The sequence below is a fragment of the Cydia pomonella genome, chromosome 2, assembly GCF_033807575.1.
Source record: "Cydia pomonella isolate Wapato2018A chromosome 2, ilCydPomo1, whole genome shotgun sequence".
Classification (NCBI taxonomy): domain Eukaryota; kingdom Metazoa; phylum Arthropoda; class Insecta; order Lepidoptera; family Tortricidae; genus Cydia; species Cydia pomonella.
This window is the reverse complement of record NC_084704.1, coordinates 33,709,175-33,723,426: the sequence shown is the minus strand read 5'-3', so window position 1 is coordinate 33,723,426 and position 14,252 is coordinate 33,709,175. Positions and strand designations below refer to the sequence as shown.

The window sequence follows — 14,252 nt, the reverse complement described above, 5'->3', positions numbered from 1 at the left end:
AATGGGTTTACTAATTTTGAAGTTAACATATAAGGGGAAGGCAGCTTACATTATGAATATAATACGTTAAATAAATTAGCAAAAATATATTTTTAAGAGTTTTGAACTTTTCTTTCTAGAAATAAAGATTTCATGTCAAAAGTAAAGGTATGTCTATCGAAATGAAATAATGAAGCCTTCTTCTATTTGCAAAACATTTTCCTATCGCATTATAAAGAAAGCAACTATTCTACAGAACGTAACACTGAAATAGGCAACTTAAAAACGTCCATATGCTACGGTGATCGCATAACATCAGGCGGGTAGTACGTTTGTTTGCCACCATATTAAACAATAATCAATTCCTTTTTATAAATTTACAGTCGAATTCGGCAAATCAGACCATGAGTTCTCGCCAGAGTCCGACCTTGAGACTGGGGAACCGAGCGAGCCTCTAAAAAGGGCCAGAACGTTGCAAGAAGGTAAGTTCGCTTCGGGTGGAAGGTTGCACGAAAACGCAAAAATTTGTGAAAGCACAAATAAAAACTTGAGAAGAAAATGCTGCATGATTTTTTTACGCTTATTTCTCAGCACCACCTTAATTGTTTTCAGGACTGCATGTTTTTTATGTTATTTACTGTCGCAAATTTTTAAAATCCACTTGGAAGTGTATATGGGTCGATTTTTATGTTGTTGTTATTTTTTCGTCAGATTTCAATAGGCATTACACAGAGAACGAGCCGCCTCGCTAGGAAATTGCCGCGCGAAGCAGCTCGGTCGGTGGAGACGTGCCTCCCCGAGGCACGTCTTCGCAGACTCGAGTTGGCTCGTTCTGTGTAGACCTGCCTTATAAAGTTCGGTGAATAATTAAGAGTTACCTATTCTGTACAATATAAGCATAATTTCACCGTATGTCCCTTGAGTTACGAAAACGTATGGAATTTTCGTAAATTCAACGATAAATACGTACATTTTTTGTCACAAATTGTGATTTTATATTTATTCCACTCAGAATGAGGAGCTCTTCAAATCAGCCAAATATTATCCCAATATAACGAAGAAAAATCGACAACATTAAAAAATCGGACTATATAAGATTAATAATAAGGTTGACTGTCCTTTTAGTCACTACTAGTCAAATCAGTTTCTTTTTTCTAACTGTCAAATCATTTGCCACCATGGAATTAATAAGAAACCAAATCACATCACGGTCTACTCTTTATAGTTCTATAGGGAGCGTGCATGAACTATAGGAGGCAGCACAGGAGCCGTCAGATTTATGGCGCGAGGCGTAAATGTGATGTTTATTGTTCCAATGTAGCCTACAAGATGGCAGAACCTACTATGCACAAGAAAACACGTGACGTGTAAATTTACATGTTTATTGTTCCGATTCAGGCCACAAGATGGCAGACCCTCCAACGCGCACGGTCCCTATACGATTTATAAAATATAAATTGTGTCTAAAAATAACCGCTGTATACGTTACTCTATTAATTTTCTGCTGCTTTATTTAATACATGGTGTGAAATAATTTATTTTAAATACAGTCAACTATTGAAGAATAGGCTAAGATATATATTTTGTAGATTTTTCATTCATGTGGTTTTTTTATCTCAGTGATAAAGTGATTTATAAACTACTGAAAAAAAAACTGTATGTTTTTGTTTTTTTTGTAGGATTTGTAAGTTGAATGGTTACTAAAACTCGATAGAAATAAAAAAATCAACCATAAAACAATTAAATTAAGCGAGTCTCTTAATTATTTATTGTATCATCTGATGTTTATGATAAATATATGTCGGTAAAGTATAATAAAAGTTACTTCGCATGTGGTTTTATTCAATTTTATCAGTTTATATTAAATGTAATGCACTAAAACTGTGAATACATTGGCAGTTATACTCTGGAACAGCGACTTTGTCAGTAGAAAATAGCGGTCAATTAAAAAAAAAATTTAGGTGTGAAGGGTTCAATCAATTTTTCGTGTTATGGCTCCATCAGGGTGTTGATGATTCTGCCAATGTCGAGGTTGCACTCCCATAAAGAAATTGAATTTCGCGCCTTTTTCTACTGACAAGTTGAGTGTGTTTCAATACAGATAAAATATTTCATTTGCTTTTATCGGAATACAACTCAAATAAAGAACCTTTTTAATTAACATAAGCCATAGAGTGGTTTCGACACAATACATCAACGTATAAAGGCCCTTATTCACGGTCCATCTAGTTGAACACGTTAAACATGGTCGACAATAGTACTATAGAAGAGTCGTGGATTGTATTAGGCTCCATACATTCCACGACTCTTCTCTTCCTTTAGTTCTGAGCCGCGTATGAACCTTATTGCAAGGTAAAAGTGATGATTTTTCATTAATACTGATTAACGGGTAGTTTACAATTGATGTTATCAAAATTTATTACGGGTATTTTCATAGAGCTCATCCAGTCATATAGATCGTGTCATTTACGACGACGCGTGCCTTGATTTGTAATGTGATGCTATTAAAGATTAGATTTGACAAATCTGCGCGTCATTGTGGACGACACGAACTATGGAACCATCTCTCATTGGTCTCCTCAAATCAATCTAACACGTGATGGATCGTGAATAGGAAGACATAACAAGATGCTAGATTAGAAAAAAAAAATCTGTCAAAGTGGCGTCCTTTCGCAATGTTTACGATAATTCCGCCAAACATTTTATCATTTTCATGAAACATGACTGAAAATTCCGTGGCACTGCCGTATATAGTGCGTTTGGTAAGTTCGTTAACTGTCTAGGAGCCGATGATGGGTTCTGCAAGCACTGCGGCAGCGGTGAACAGCCGGAGTGGATACTGTTGTGTGACAAGTGCGACGCCGGCTACCACGCGTCGTGTCTCAAGCCTATGTTGTTCCTTGTGCCTGAGGGCGATTGGTTCTGTCCACCGTGCAATCATGTAAGTAACTTGCAGACTAAACCTGTCGCGATAACGCGTTGGCAGAAAAAATATCTTTCCCTTCCGACTTAGTATTGCGCTATGATTTCATTATAACAGTTAATTTTATGAGTGCGTCGATTTTTTTTTTTGTACTAATTTGCGCCGATTATAAATCTTATTTATTTAATACAATACACAAAAATACTAAATTCAGGATAAAATTAAAATCATATATTTTTTTTATTTTTTCGTAATCCGCTTAAATCAGTTAGCAGAATGAGTATAATTCCCTCGCAACTTTTCCAATGAGGAAAAGTAAGCTAATATTGTCTATGCCTTTAAAAAACTAAAAGCGCGGGTAGGTCATAGCGTCGTATTTCGTTTTTACGCTTGTGGGTGTGGCTGAATTTCCTTAGACGGTAATCTAAATAATTACTCGTTAACATGTATATTGTAGGCGATTAACGAATATTTTACGAGATTCATAGGATTTCCATGAAATTCTTGGAAAGGAAAATTGCGTTTCGAGTTAATTAACATACGATTGTATATTTTTATACCAAAATCGCATTTCAATGAATAGTTAAATTTATTTAAGTACTGATCGACTTATAACGATACAAGAATTTTTACGTTTTCCAATGAAAGTACTTAAAACATGTTTTTGTGGCTTTATTCACGAGGAACTGGAGGAAGAGGTATATAGATCCCAACATTTTATTTGTGTTTATAAACTATTCATTTGGTAAAACGACACTCGCTTTCAGTTTTTGCAATACTTGTTATGTCGTGCTCGAATTATTATAGGCTCGTGTTCATTAGCACTAGTTTCTATATATTATAGGTTTAAATTAGTGCTAGATGTATTCCATTAATAAACAACACTAATTGCGAAAAGTTAGGCGAAATTGAATCTTATGTCAACGTTACGCACATCGCTGTTTTACTCCGAAATTACAATATTTATAAAAATAAGGAATTAATCATTGGGTTATTATTACTTTAAATAAGCCATACCAAACAATAAAATTGTCGCAATCGCAACCTGTACAGTCGCCATCAGATATTTCGAGGCAGCCAACGTGTCCAAATATTTCTGAGCAACACTAAATTTCAATAAATAAAAATAAATAAATAAATAAACGTTTATTCACGTTTCATGCCTTATAAATATTTACAATATACTTCTGCCAAACCACAGAGTGGTTTGTTGGCCGACGAAGCTCCTATAATATGCAAGCTAGGTAGTCTATATGTTACTTATATTTTTATCTATTTAACCCCTTACCGTATGCGCAGCCCTATATGGCAGTTATAATATTCAATTCTATTGATAGCTATTAAAGTTTATTTTTAAACAGATATAATACTTTTGTTTACGACATGGAAGTAAGGTAAATTCTGCACACTGCAAATACCATTTATATCATAACTATTGCAATGGCAAAAAAATCTGAGCACGTTTTTTTTCAATAATTTCTTTGTACCACGCGACCAAAACGTCGTAAGCGCCTTAAAAATTCATGGCGCTTACGCGTTTAGGTCGCGAGATTCACGTTCCGCTTCCGTGGTTTGTTGTCAAAACAACAACAATTCATGGCGCAAAATACTGATTCTCTGTTTTTTATACGCAGTAATAATAGTTCAATGGAACCCTCGGTTCTCACGATGCGATATCGAGAACTCCTCTGCCGACTATATATCGCGAAGGCGGGGGAGACGGGCTAAATTGGCTAAAACGTCAAGATATTTTTTGGCAAGATATAAAAAATAAATACAACATACAATAAATGGAAATTTTAAATAGAATACAAAATAATTTATTATAAAACCCTACATATAACGCCACTTTAGTTACAAAATTTAATCACTAAACATTTAAAACCCTGTTCTATTATATTTCATAAAGTGTTCAAAAAAGTAGGTAATTAATAAAACTTTCAAATAATTATTGGCTGCAAAGGACACCATTCAGCATATGCTCAGGTATAAAATACCACAGCCCTGGTCTTACGTGGAGCCAAGGGCCAGAATTAAAAAATATGGATAAATCTAAACTAAAAGGAGAAGGACTAATTTCAAACTTTCTTTCCAGGCAATGCTAATATCGTCTCTAGAGAGCGAGCTAGTGAAATATGACGAGCTGGTGGTGAACGTTGAAGCGGAAAGGGCGCGCATTAAGGAAGAGGAGCTGCTGAAAAAACCGCCGTCCGTCAAGAGTGAGAAGGAAGAAGGTATGGTTTGTTACAAGTAGTAAGTAGTGAGAGAACTATTGAAATACGATGAGCTGGTGGCGAGCGTCGAAGCGAAAACGGCGCGCATTAAGGAAAGGAATTGCTGAAGAAACCGCCGTCCGTCAAGAGCGAGAAGGAAGAAGGTATGGTTTGTTACGAGTAGTAAGCAGCAGGCAGTAAGTAGAGAGCGAGCTAGTGAAATACGATACGTTGGTAGCGAGCGTCGAAGCGGAAACGGTGCGCATTAAGGAAGAGGAATTGCTGAAGAAACCGCCGTCCGTCAAGAGCGAGAAGGAAGAAGGTATGGTTTGTTACGAGTAGTCAGACTCAGTAGATAACGAAGAAAAAGTGCACGAGGCCAATACACGTAGGTGCAATTACTTGTAAAATCCTACGCCTCGCTCACTCCTATCCATGTTCGTAGATAATTTAATTAACTATACAACTAGGGAATAATTCAATTTTTATATATTTTTTGGGATTTCAGTTATAAGTTGATAATTTAATTTACAGTACATATGGGGCTACTTTATAGCACTAGTGCGAGAAGTAGCATATTACGTTACTGTGTCGAACATTTAAAGGGCCATATGTACTGTAAAACGTTGTACGATACATGTGCGAATAGGTAATTCGCAACTCGTGTCGATTTAAAACACTCCCTTCGGTCGTGTTTTAATTTATCGCCACTCGTTTCGAATTTCCTATTTTTCGCACTTGTATTGTAATGTACTATTATGTTCGGAAATGTAGACAGAACTAATGTAAATAACAGATCGCGCTCCCGCTCTTAATACGGGATCAACTTATGGGCGTTGAAGGTGAGTTGTTATTACATCTGATACATTCGTCAATATTGTGGATTAACACTTAACCGAGTCGCTAGTCTATCGGTGTTCTATCGGATGCATTCCGGGGAGTGCGCACAGAACTGCACGACCTGATCCCACCTTGCTCTTTCCATCATCGGACATCCAGGCGCGGGGAATGCACCCGTTCGTTGTAAGCGTTCTATTTGTCCACACCAAACGATTTGCCTCCTTATTTGGTACGGAAGGCTAAAGAATGGAATGCGCTCCCGCCATTTGTATTCCCTGAGAAATATGGCCGTCTCTTTAAAGGAACAGTCAATCGGCTATTACTGAACCGGTGAGCTCTACCTTAGGCCCTGTCTTTGGTTTCCATCAGGTGTGACTAGGGCATATCCACCACTGACGTCCGAATAAATGTAATTATTTATGGCATTTCAAGGGACTGTGATTTTAAAATATAAAATGAAATAAAAATTACTTTATTTACCAAAAAGTGTACAAAACTTCCTTAACCTATGACCACCACACTAGGCTAGATTTTTGAAATTTAGGTGCAATTAACCGACAGTATTTTTCTTTATTACAAAAATTGTTATTGTAAATGTTGTTGATTTTCAGAGTCGGACAGCGGAAGCGGCAGCGCGAGCGACTATTCATCATCATCATCCACCGGCGCCGTGTACCGGCTGCGCGCGCGCCGACAGCTGCCGGTCAGCTACCGCGCTCAGGAGTACGACCGGCTCATCAGCTCCGCTATCAAGGTACAAAAAATATTCTTTATTCCAGACCTCGCTTACGCTCGGATCGATAAATTGCTTCGGATAAAATGGCACTATGCCCTCTACTATTTCTGGTCTAATCTCAGCTCCTTATTTTTAATTGGCGACTTGACAGTTTTTTGTAAATAATGTCAAACGATCTTGATTTTCCTGAGGATCAAATGTCTATATAGGACTCATGGCATTTAAGCAACACAAAGATCAGAAATGAAAGTTAAAGTCTGACGCTCGCACTCGACGATTGAAACGCCTCTAACAAAATGATGAAATGATAATGTGATGTGACGTCACATCATATAGGTTTGTCCTAAATGTATGGAAGATAAAGGAAATTGCCATTTTGACCCTGAAATATTGCGTTTATGTGCATAGTTGTTATGGTACCATTTTTTTAATATATTCTTGAAAGACAAAAAATAACTTTTTTTTTAGACTTCTCTCTTGATCTCAATATAATTTTTTGAATTCCACTTTTTTATAATGGATGGCTCATTTTCTATCCATTTGACAAAATTTTGTTATAATATTCAACATGTGTCAAGAACCCAATTGTGCAACATATAGTTAATGCCCAAACTGTGTACAGGAAGAGTACGTGGAGCCGACGACGAGCGCGGGCAACCAGGGCCGCGGCAAGGACATCTCCACCATCATCGAGGCCGCCGAGGAGGAGAAGCTCCAGGCCGAGCGAGAGGAGGCTATTGCACAGGTAACATATCATTTACAGTACATATGGGGCTACTTTATAGCACTAGTGCGAGAAGTAGCATATTACGTTACTGTGTCGAACATTTAAAGGGCCATATGTACTGTAAAACGTTGTACGATACATGTGCGAATAGGTAATTCGCAACTCGTGTCGATTTAAAACACTCCCTTCGGTCGTGTTTTAATTTATCGCCACTCGTTTCGAATTTCCTATTTTTCGCACTTGTATCGTAATGTACTATTATGATTGATTAAATACATACATTTTAAACCTTTGTAACAAATTTAAAAAAAATCTTTATCCGTAAATTACTTCTGTCTGTGTACGTGTATTGTATTGTACGTCACACGATTTTCATGATTTTTCACCCTACCTTGTTGTGCCATCCCCCCCCCCCCCCCCCCTCCCTGGCCCCTAAACGTGTGACGTAATGAATAAATATTAAAGGACATTATTACACAAATTGACTAAGTCCCACAGTAAGTTCAATAAGGCTTGTGTTGAGGGTACTTAGACAATGATAAATATAATATATAAATATTTATAAATACTTAAATACATAGAAAACTCCCATGACTCAGGAACAAATATCCATGCTCATCACACGAATAAATGCCCTTACCAGGATTTGAACCCGGGACCATCGGCTTCGTAGGCAGGGTTTACCCACTAGGCCAAACTGGTCGTCTAAATTAATTAATGGATGTGAGGTGGGGCGGTAAAGGAGAACTGCTAGGTCTTGAGTATATATTTATTGTGAATAGATTAACATATGTACGTACTTACATAGTATAGGCTATGGCACGTGTGAGGGTAAGGTATAGCACACACTACAGGTGACCCATCGTTTAACCAAGACGCGATTCTAAAATAAAATGATCACTTGGTATGCCTTCTTGAAATTATCATAAATTACAAAATTCATATGGTATATTTACGCTAAGCTAATGACATTTGTGACGAAGGTGTAAAATGAAGACTATAGTATAATTATTATTCCTTCAAGGGTAAACCTATAACGGAGGTCCGCAAGAAAAAGAAGCAGCGCCGGAAACCGCGCAAGCTCAACTCCTTAGAGGTCGTGTCCGAGGACGACGACGAAACGGACGAGGACTTCAAGGACACTGGGTGAGTATAGTTAAAATAAAACCGGTCAAGTGCGAGTTCGTTTATCTCGCGCGCCGAGGGTTATCCTTATGATAATGTTATTACAATGTAAAAATTTCATAATTTTTTATTCGTGAACTTCGGAGATAAGGGGGGGGATCGTATTTTTTTTACATTTTCTTTCATAAGTAATTTTTTTTTCACAATGAAAAAAATATAAAAGATTGTTTTGTAATGTTTAATTTGAGCTCTTTCAAATGAAATGAAAGACTTTGAAATTTGGCCCCCCTTTATATTGGGCATTTTCCATAATAAATATAAATAAAATAAAATAATTACACTTCCGATATGTCTGGGTTAGCGTTGTTCATTACTATTCCAAATTTCAAATCGATAGCTTAGTACTTCTCGAGATATTTAGCAATGTGACAGACGGACGGACGGACAGAGTCGCACCATAAGGGTTCCTTTTGTACCTTTTTGGTACGGAACACTAAAAATTAAGCTGACCATTTAGCACTCTAGAGATTGTCTTATGAACAATGACATTGTGAACTAATGTTTTCTTCTGATGTTACAATTTCTTTTATTCAAGTTTGAAATAGCAATAGCCTATAATAATAAATGCCTTTCTTAATTATTGTCATTAAAAGCGGTACAACGCCGACGTCTTTCCTAAGCATGATTTTCATTGTCCAAGTGTCATTATTTTTTTATTTAATGAGTTAAGCTATTGCAATTTCAACCTTGTGAATTAGAGAAGATGGTAGCTATTTGTATGCATTTTTTGTTACTTGCTATTGTTATTGGCGGTAGCCTTAAATATTAGAGAACAATGCAATTGTTTATAAGATAATCTCTCAAGTGGTAAAGGTTCAGCTTAAAAAAGTTTCAACTATCCTTTTGCTAATGTTGCTTCACTGTATTCGGCATGAGGTTTTGACGACGTGTAGCATAGTTGGTAGTGAACCTGCCTGTGAAACCAATAGTCCTGGATTCCAATCCCGGTAATAATACTAAAAGTCTATTTTTATTTATTCCGGAGACTAAAATGACATTTCATGTGTTGCTAGTTAGGGTTCCGTAGCCAAATGGCAAAAAACGGAACCCTTATAGATTCGTCATGTCCGTCTGTCTGTCCGTTTATGTCACAGCCACTTTTTTCCGCAACTATAAGAGCTATACTGTTCAAACTTGGTAAGTAGATGTATTCTATGAACCGCATTAAGATTTTTACACAAAAATAGAAAAAAAAAACAATAAATTTTGGGGGTTCCCCATACTTAGAACTGAAACTCAAGAAATCTTTTTTCATCAAACCCATACGTGTGGGGTATCTATGGATAGGTCTTTAAAGATGATATTGAGGTTTCTAATATCATTTTTTTCTAAACTGAATAGTTTGCGTGAGAGACACTTCCAAAGTGAAAAAGTGTGTGTCCCCCCCCCTGTAACTTCTAAAAAAATATATGATATACATTACCATGCAAACTTCCACTGAAAATTGGTTCGAACGAGATCTAGCAAGTAGTTTGTTTCCGTCATAAATGGTACGGAACCCTTCATGGGCGAGTCCGACTCGCACTTGGCCGCTTTTTTTTACATCTTATAAATAGTGATGTGCTACAACCTTTACTAACCGAAAATAAACTATTGGGAGTTACTTATATATGCATGTAACACCCCATTTTGAGGTATTTAGAAAGTTTTTTATCCAGGTCTATACACCATATTTCTAATATTTAAAAGGGATTTTATTGTAAGATTAACAGTCACTTCGAAGCTCATAATGCAATTTTTAAATGTTTGAGTGGGTTAGTAGTGAGTAGATTTTATTTATTGTTTATTTCCTATCATGTAGTGAGTAGATTTCATTCATTGTTTATTTTGAATCTAAAATTAATTAAATATTTATCGGTTATTCACAAACCGAAATCAAAGATCAGCACTATTTGTTTTAAGCTGGTCACATTATTTCTACGTTTGACATTTGTGGTTGTCATGTTAGTCTACGGAATAAAAAACAGACTATAATAACTCTTATAACTATAATGTAATACCTTAGTCTGTTTGTGTGACAATGTCGTATAATAATAATTTCTTCCAGCATGGAGTCGTCCTCGGAAGACATGTCCTCATCAGCCGACCGCGACAGTTCGGACTCCCGCTCGTCAGATTCCCTGCCCATTCGCCGCGCGCAACGCACCGATAAGAAAGGCAATAACACAAACATATAATTATTACATAAAAAAAAATTGTACATACGAGTACATTGTGATACAAGTGTGCTACGTTGGTCATTACACACGAGACGATATTGTGCGCAATAAGAAAGCCGATGTGTGTAATGACCAATGCACACGCGTTTCATACGATGTTTTTCAACACTCTTGCGAGGAAAAAGAAGAAACTTTGATATTAACCAAATTTTAATGGTTAAGTCGGTTAGTATGTAGTGTTGCATCTGACATAATCTATTCGACCAATTTAAGAAGCCTCTGTCTGTTTCCATACATATTACTAGCAATCGGTTACCTATTTAACCTTTTCAACGCCAAAGAGCACTAAAACGGTCATCGTCTGTCGTGCCCGCGACGCCAATGACCATTAAAAAGGCTATGGCGGACGTTGTCAAAGCCACTTTCCTACTGTCAGTTAAGCTTCATATTCGCTCTTCACCAGTTAACTTTTTGGCGTCCATGGCATTTCTTGACACGTGTGGGAAAGCGTTGAAAAGGTTAAATCACTCGGATTACCATTCATTACCTAACAAGTGCTATAATATAATGAAAAAACACGTATGTTTAATATATAGAATAATAAGTGTTGAAATAGTTATTTACGATATAAGTGCGGAAAATAGGAAATTCGCAACGACTGGTAATAAATTAAAACACGACCGAAGGGAGTGTTTTAAATCGACAATAGTTCCGAATTGCCTATTCGCACGTGTATCGTTCACCGTTTTACAGTACATATATTTAAAGTTCCGACATATGCACGGAAAGTGCTCATTCCCACACGCGTGCGGGAAAGTAACACCATATGTACTGTAAAATCTATTTCATGCCTTACATCATTTTGGAAAAGATCTAACACTTTTAAAACTGCTAGAACGATTTCTATCAAACACAGCTCTAAGAACCGCCGCAAGGAAACTCGCTTTCACGTAAAAAAAGCCGCATCGACATCGGTCCATCCGTTGAAGAGTTACGATGCCACAGACAGACAGACATTACTCGACTTATATCGATCGGGATATGAACCATGATTACTTGCTATATTGTTTTCGAGCTCCCGATATTTCAACGCAGTTACATGCATCTTGTATGTATGTATGTATATACTTTATTGTACATAGAAATAAAAACACAAAAACACAGTTACAGAGTAAATTAAATACAACAAAGGCGAACTTATCCCTGTATGGGATCTCTTCCAGTTAACCTTTGAGGAAATGAGTAAAACAGAAGTAACGGTGAATGAATGACAAACACAAACAAAAGTATACAATCACTGAAATTAATGAAATGCACGTTTTGAATACACATTGATACAAATATACATAGATAGAAAAATAACCATAAAATAATGCATATATATATATATATATATATATATAAATAAATAAATATTCAATATATAATATGAATTCGAACCAGAAAAGTAAAGGAAATTAAAAAAGTAGAAGTACTCCAAATAACTAGGAAGTCGTAACCAAAGTATCGGAAAGCCACAATTTTTTAAGCTTCTCCTTGAGTGATGCTACAGATTGGGATTGCCTCACGGACACCGGAATCTCGTTCCATAACTTGACGGCATGGACAGTAAAGGATTTCTTGTATGTGCGCGTCGTATTGGAAGGAATCGTGAGTAAAAGATTGGTGCTTGATCGAAGGCGATGACCACTACCAGCAGCTAAATAACTAAACCTTTCGGAAAGGTAAGGTGGCGAAGCAGGATTAAATAGAACATTGAAAAGCATCTTGTTCACGGGTAACTTGAGATAGCGGGTGGGTAGGTGATAAAAGGTAATCACGGTGTATATCCCGGTCGCTTTAAGTCTAGTGAAACTAACCGTGAATCATTCAAAACTGAGACAGACATTAGCGTCAAAATTATAACACACCTCTTTTTACGTCCGGATTAAAAATAGGAATAGGAATCCCTTCTGGATTACTAACCAGTGCTATTTGTGCAATGAACGTGTTAACTTAGCATTCGTAGACCTTATTTCGTTGCAATAAGGTACGTTTTAGTGAATATTTGTATAATGATTTGCAGACCGTCCGAAACTCCGGGAGTCATCACCGGAAGTGAAGAAGAAAAAGGGAGAATTCGCCGGCAGCTCCAGCGAGTCCAGCGGCGCTAAAGAATGGCCTCCGAAGAATAAGTGAGTTTTATTATACAGCTAGAATAAATTTAACATAGGAAAAATTACTGCTACGTTACACTTCTTCAACGGCTACCGGAGTTCTAAGTCATATTGGAAATTCACCAGTTACATACCCCATACTAAATTATTTTTTAACAAACAAACGTCTGCGTACGATGCTATTAAGCTTAGAATAAATTCTAAAGTGGAAAAATTACTGCCTTGGGTTAGACTTGAACTCACGGCCTCTGGATCGATACTCCAGCGCTCTGCCAACTGAACTACCAAGCCCATGCATGGTTGGCAGTCCTCAACAGTGCTGTTCTCCAGAAACTTTCCGCCTCGCACAGCTAAACTGTGGAATGAACCGTCGCCTGCAGTTTTTCCGGACCGATACAACCTTCAATACATACATACATATAATCACGCCTATTTACCGGAGGGGTAGGCAGAGACCACGGATATCCACTTGCTACGATCCTGACATACCTCTTTCGCTTCCTTCAATTTCATGACATTCCTCATACTCCACGATTTGATCAGAGAAATTCCGCCGAGGTCTACCCCTTCCAGCTCCCTCTTCTACTTCTCCCTTATACACTCTCTTGTTAACCTTCTTTCACTCATTCTATCCACGTGTCCAAACCATCTCAACATACCTTTTTCAATTTTTGTCACTACATCTTCGTTCAGTCCACACTTTTCCCTTGCCTTCAAGAAAAGAGCGTACTCCCATCTTAAAGGCGGGCTGCGCACTTGCATCCCCTCTGATGTTGCGTGTGTCCATGGGCGGCGGTAATCGCTTACCATCAGGTGATCCGTCTGCTCGTTTGTTCAAGGATTGAGGCTGTCAATACCTAAAGCGCGCACACTGTCTATTTGTATCGGAGTAAATGAGTTAGCACTGTCGCATGTTACTGGGCCTGGGCAAGGGAATAATAAGAAAAATATTTAAATCAAAAAAGTGGATTATTAGTGTAATATTTTACTCAACAGCGGTTTAGATATAAATGTTTTGAAATTGTGATTTTAATTGCAGACCCATAAGTCAAAACGATAAAGACATAAAACCGTTTAATTGTGATTTTAAGACCAATCTTTGCAATTATTTTCTATCGAGCCGATTTCGTTCAATCATGTATCGAGTACAACCACGGTCTTTGAAATATAATTAATATGAACATATATTTTTCTTACTTGACTAAAACAAATAGTCTTTCTTAAAAAACTGTTTAAGTAACATCAATTTCAAGGACATTGGGTGTTGACAGCCTCTTAATTCCTGAGCTTAAGTTCAGGATGGGCTTCTAAGTTTAAAAAAGGAGTGTACAGGT

At 37.1% G+C, this 14,252-nt stretch overlaps 1 protein-coding gene across 2 annotated transcripts in view; it reads left to right on the top strand.

Annotated features, from left to right (window-relative positions):
• The window catches only part of LOC133515448 (remodeling and spacing factor 1-like), a 35,624-nt gene that overhangs the window by 9,484 nt on the left and 11,888 nt on the right, over positions 1 to 14,252 (top strand). For both annotated transcript variants that reach the window (XM_061847992.1, XM_061847991.1), the window contains exons 9-16: positions 363 to 461; positions 2,763 to 2,920; positions 4,998 to 5,136; positions 6,567 to 6,709; positions 7,314 to 7,436; positions 8,443 to 8,564; positions 10,651 to 10,760; positions 12,828 to 12,936. In XM_061847992.1, the coding sequence (XP_061703976.1) occupies positions 363 to 461; positions 2,763 to 2,920; positions 4,998 to 5,136; positions 6,567 to 6,709; positions 7,314 to 7,436; positions 8,443 to 8,564; positions 10,651 to 10,760; positions 12,828 to 12,936 (1,003 nt within the window). The remainder of the gene's footprint in view (positions 1 to 362; positions 462 to 2,762; positions 2,921 to 4,997; positions 5,137 to 6,566; positions 6,710 to 7,313; positions 7,437 to 8,442; positions 8,565 to 10,650; positions 10,761 to 12,827; positions 12,937 to 14,252) is intronic.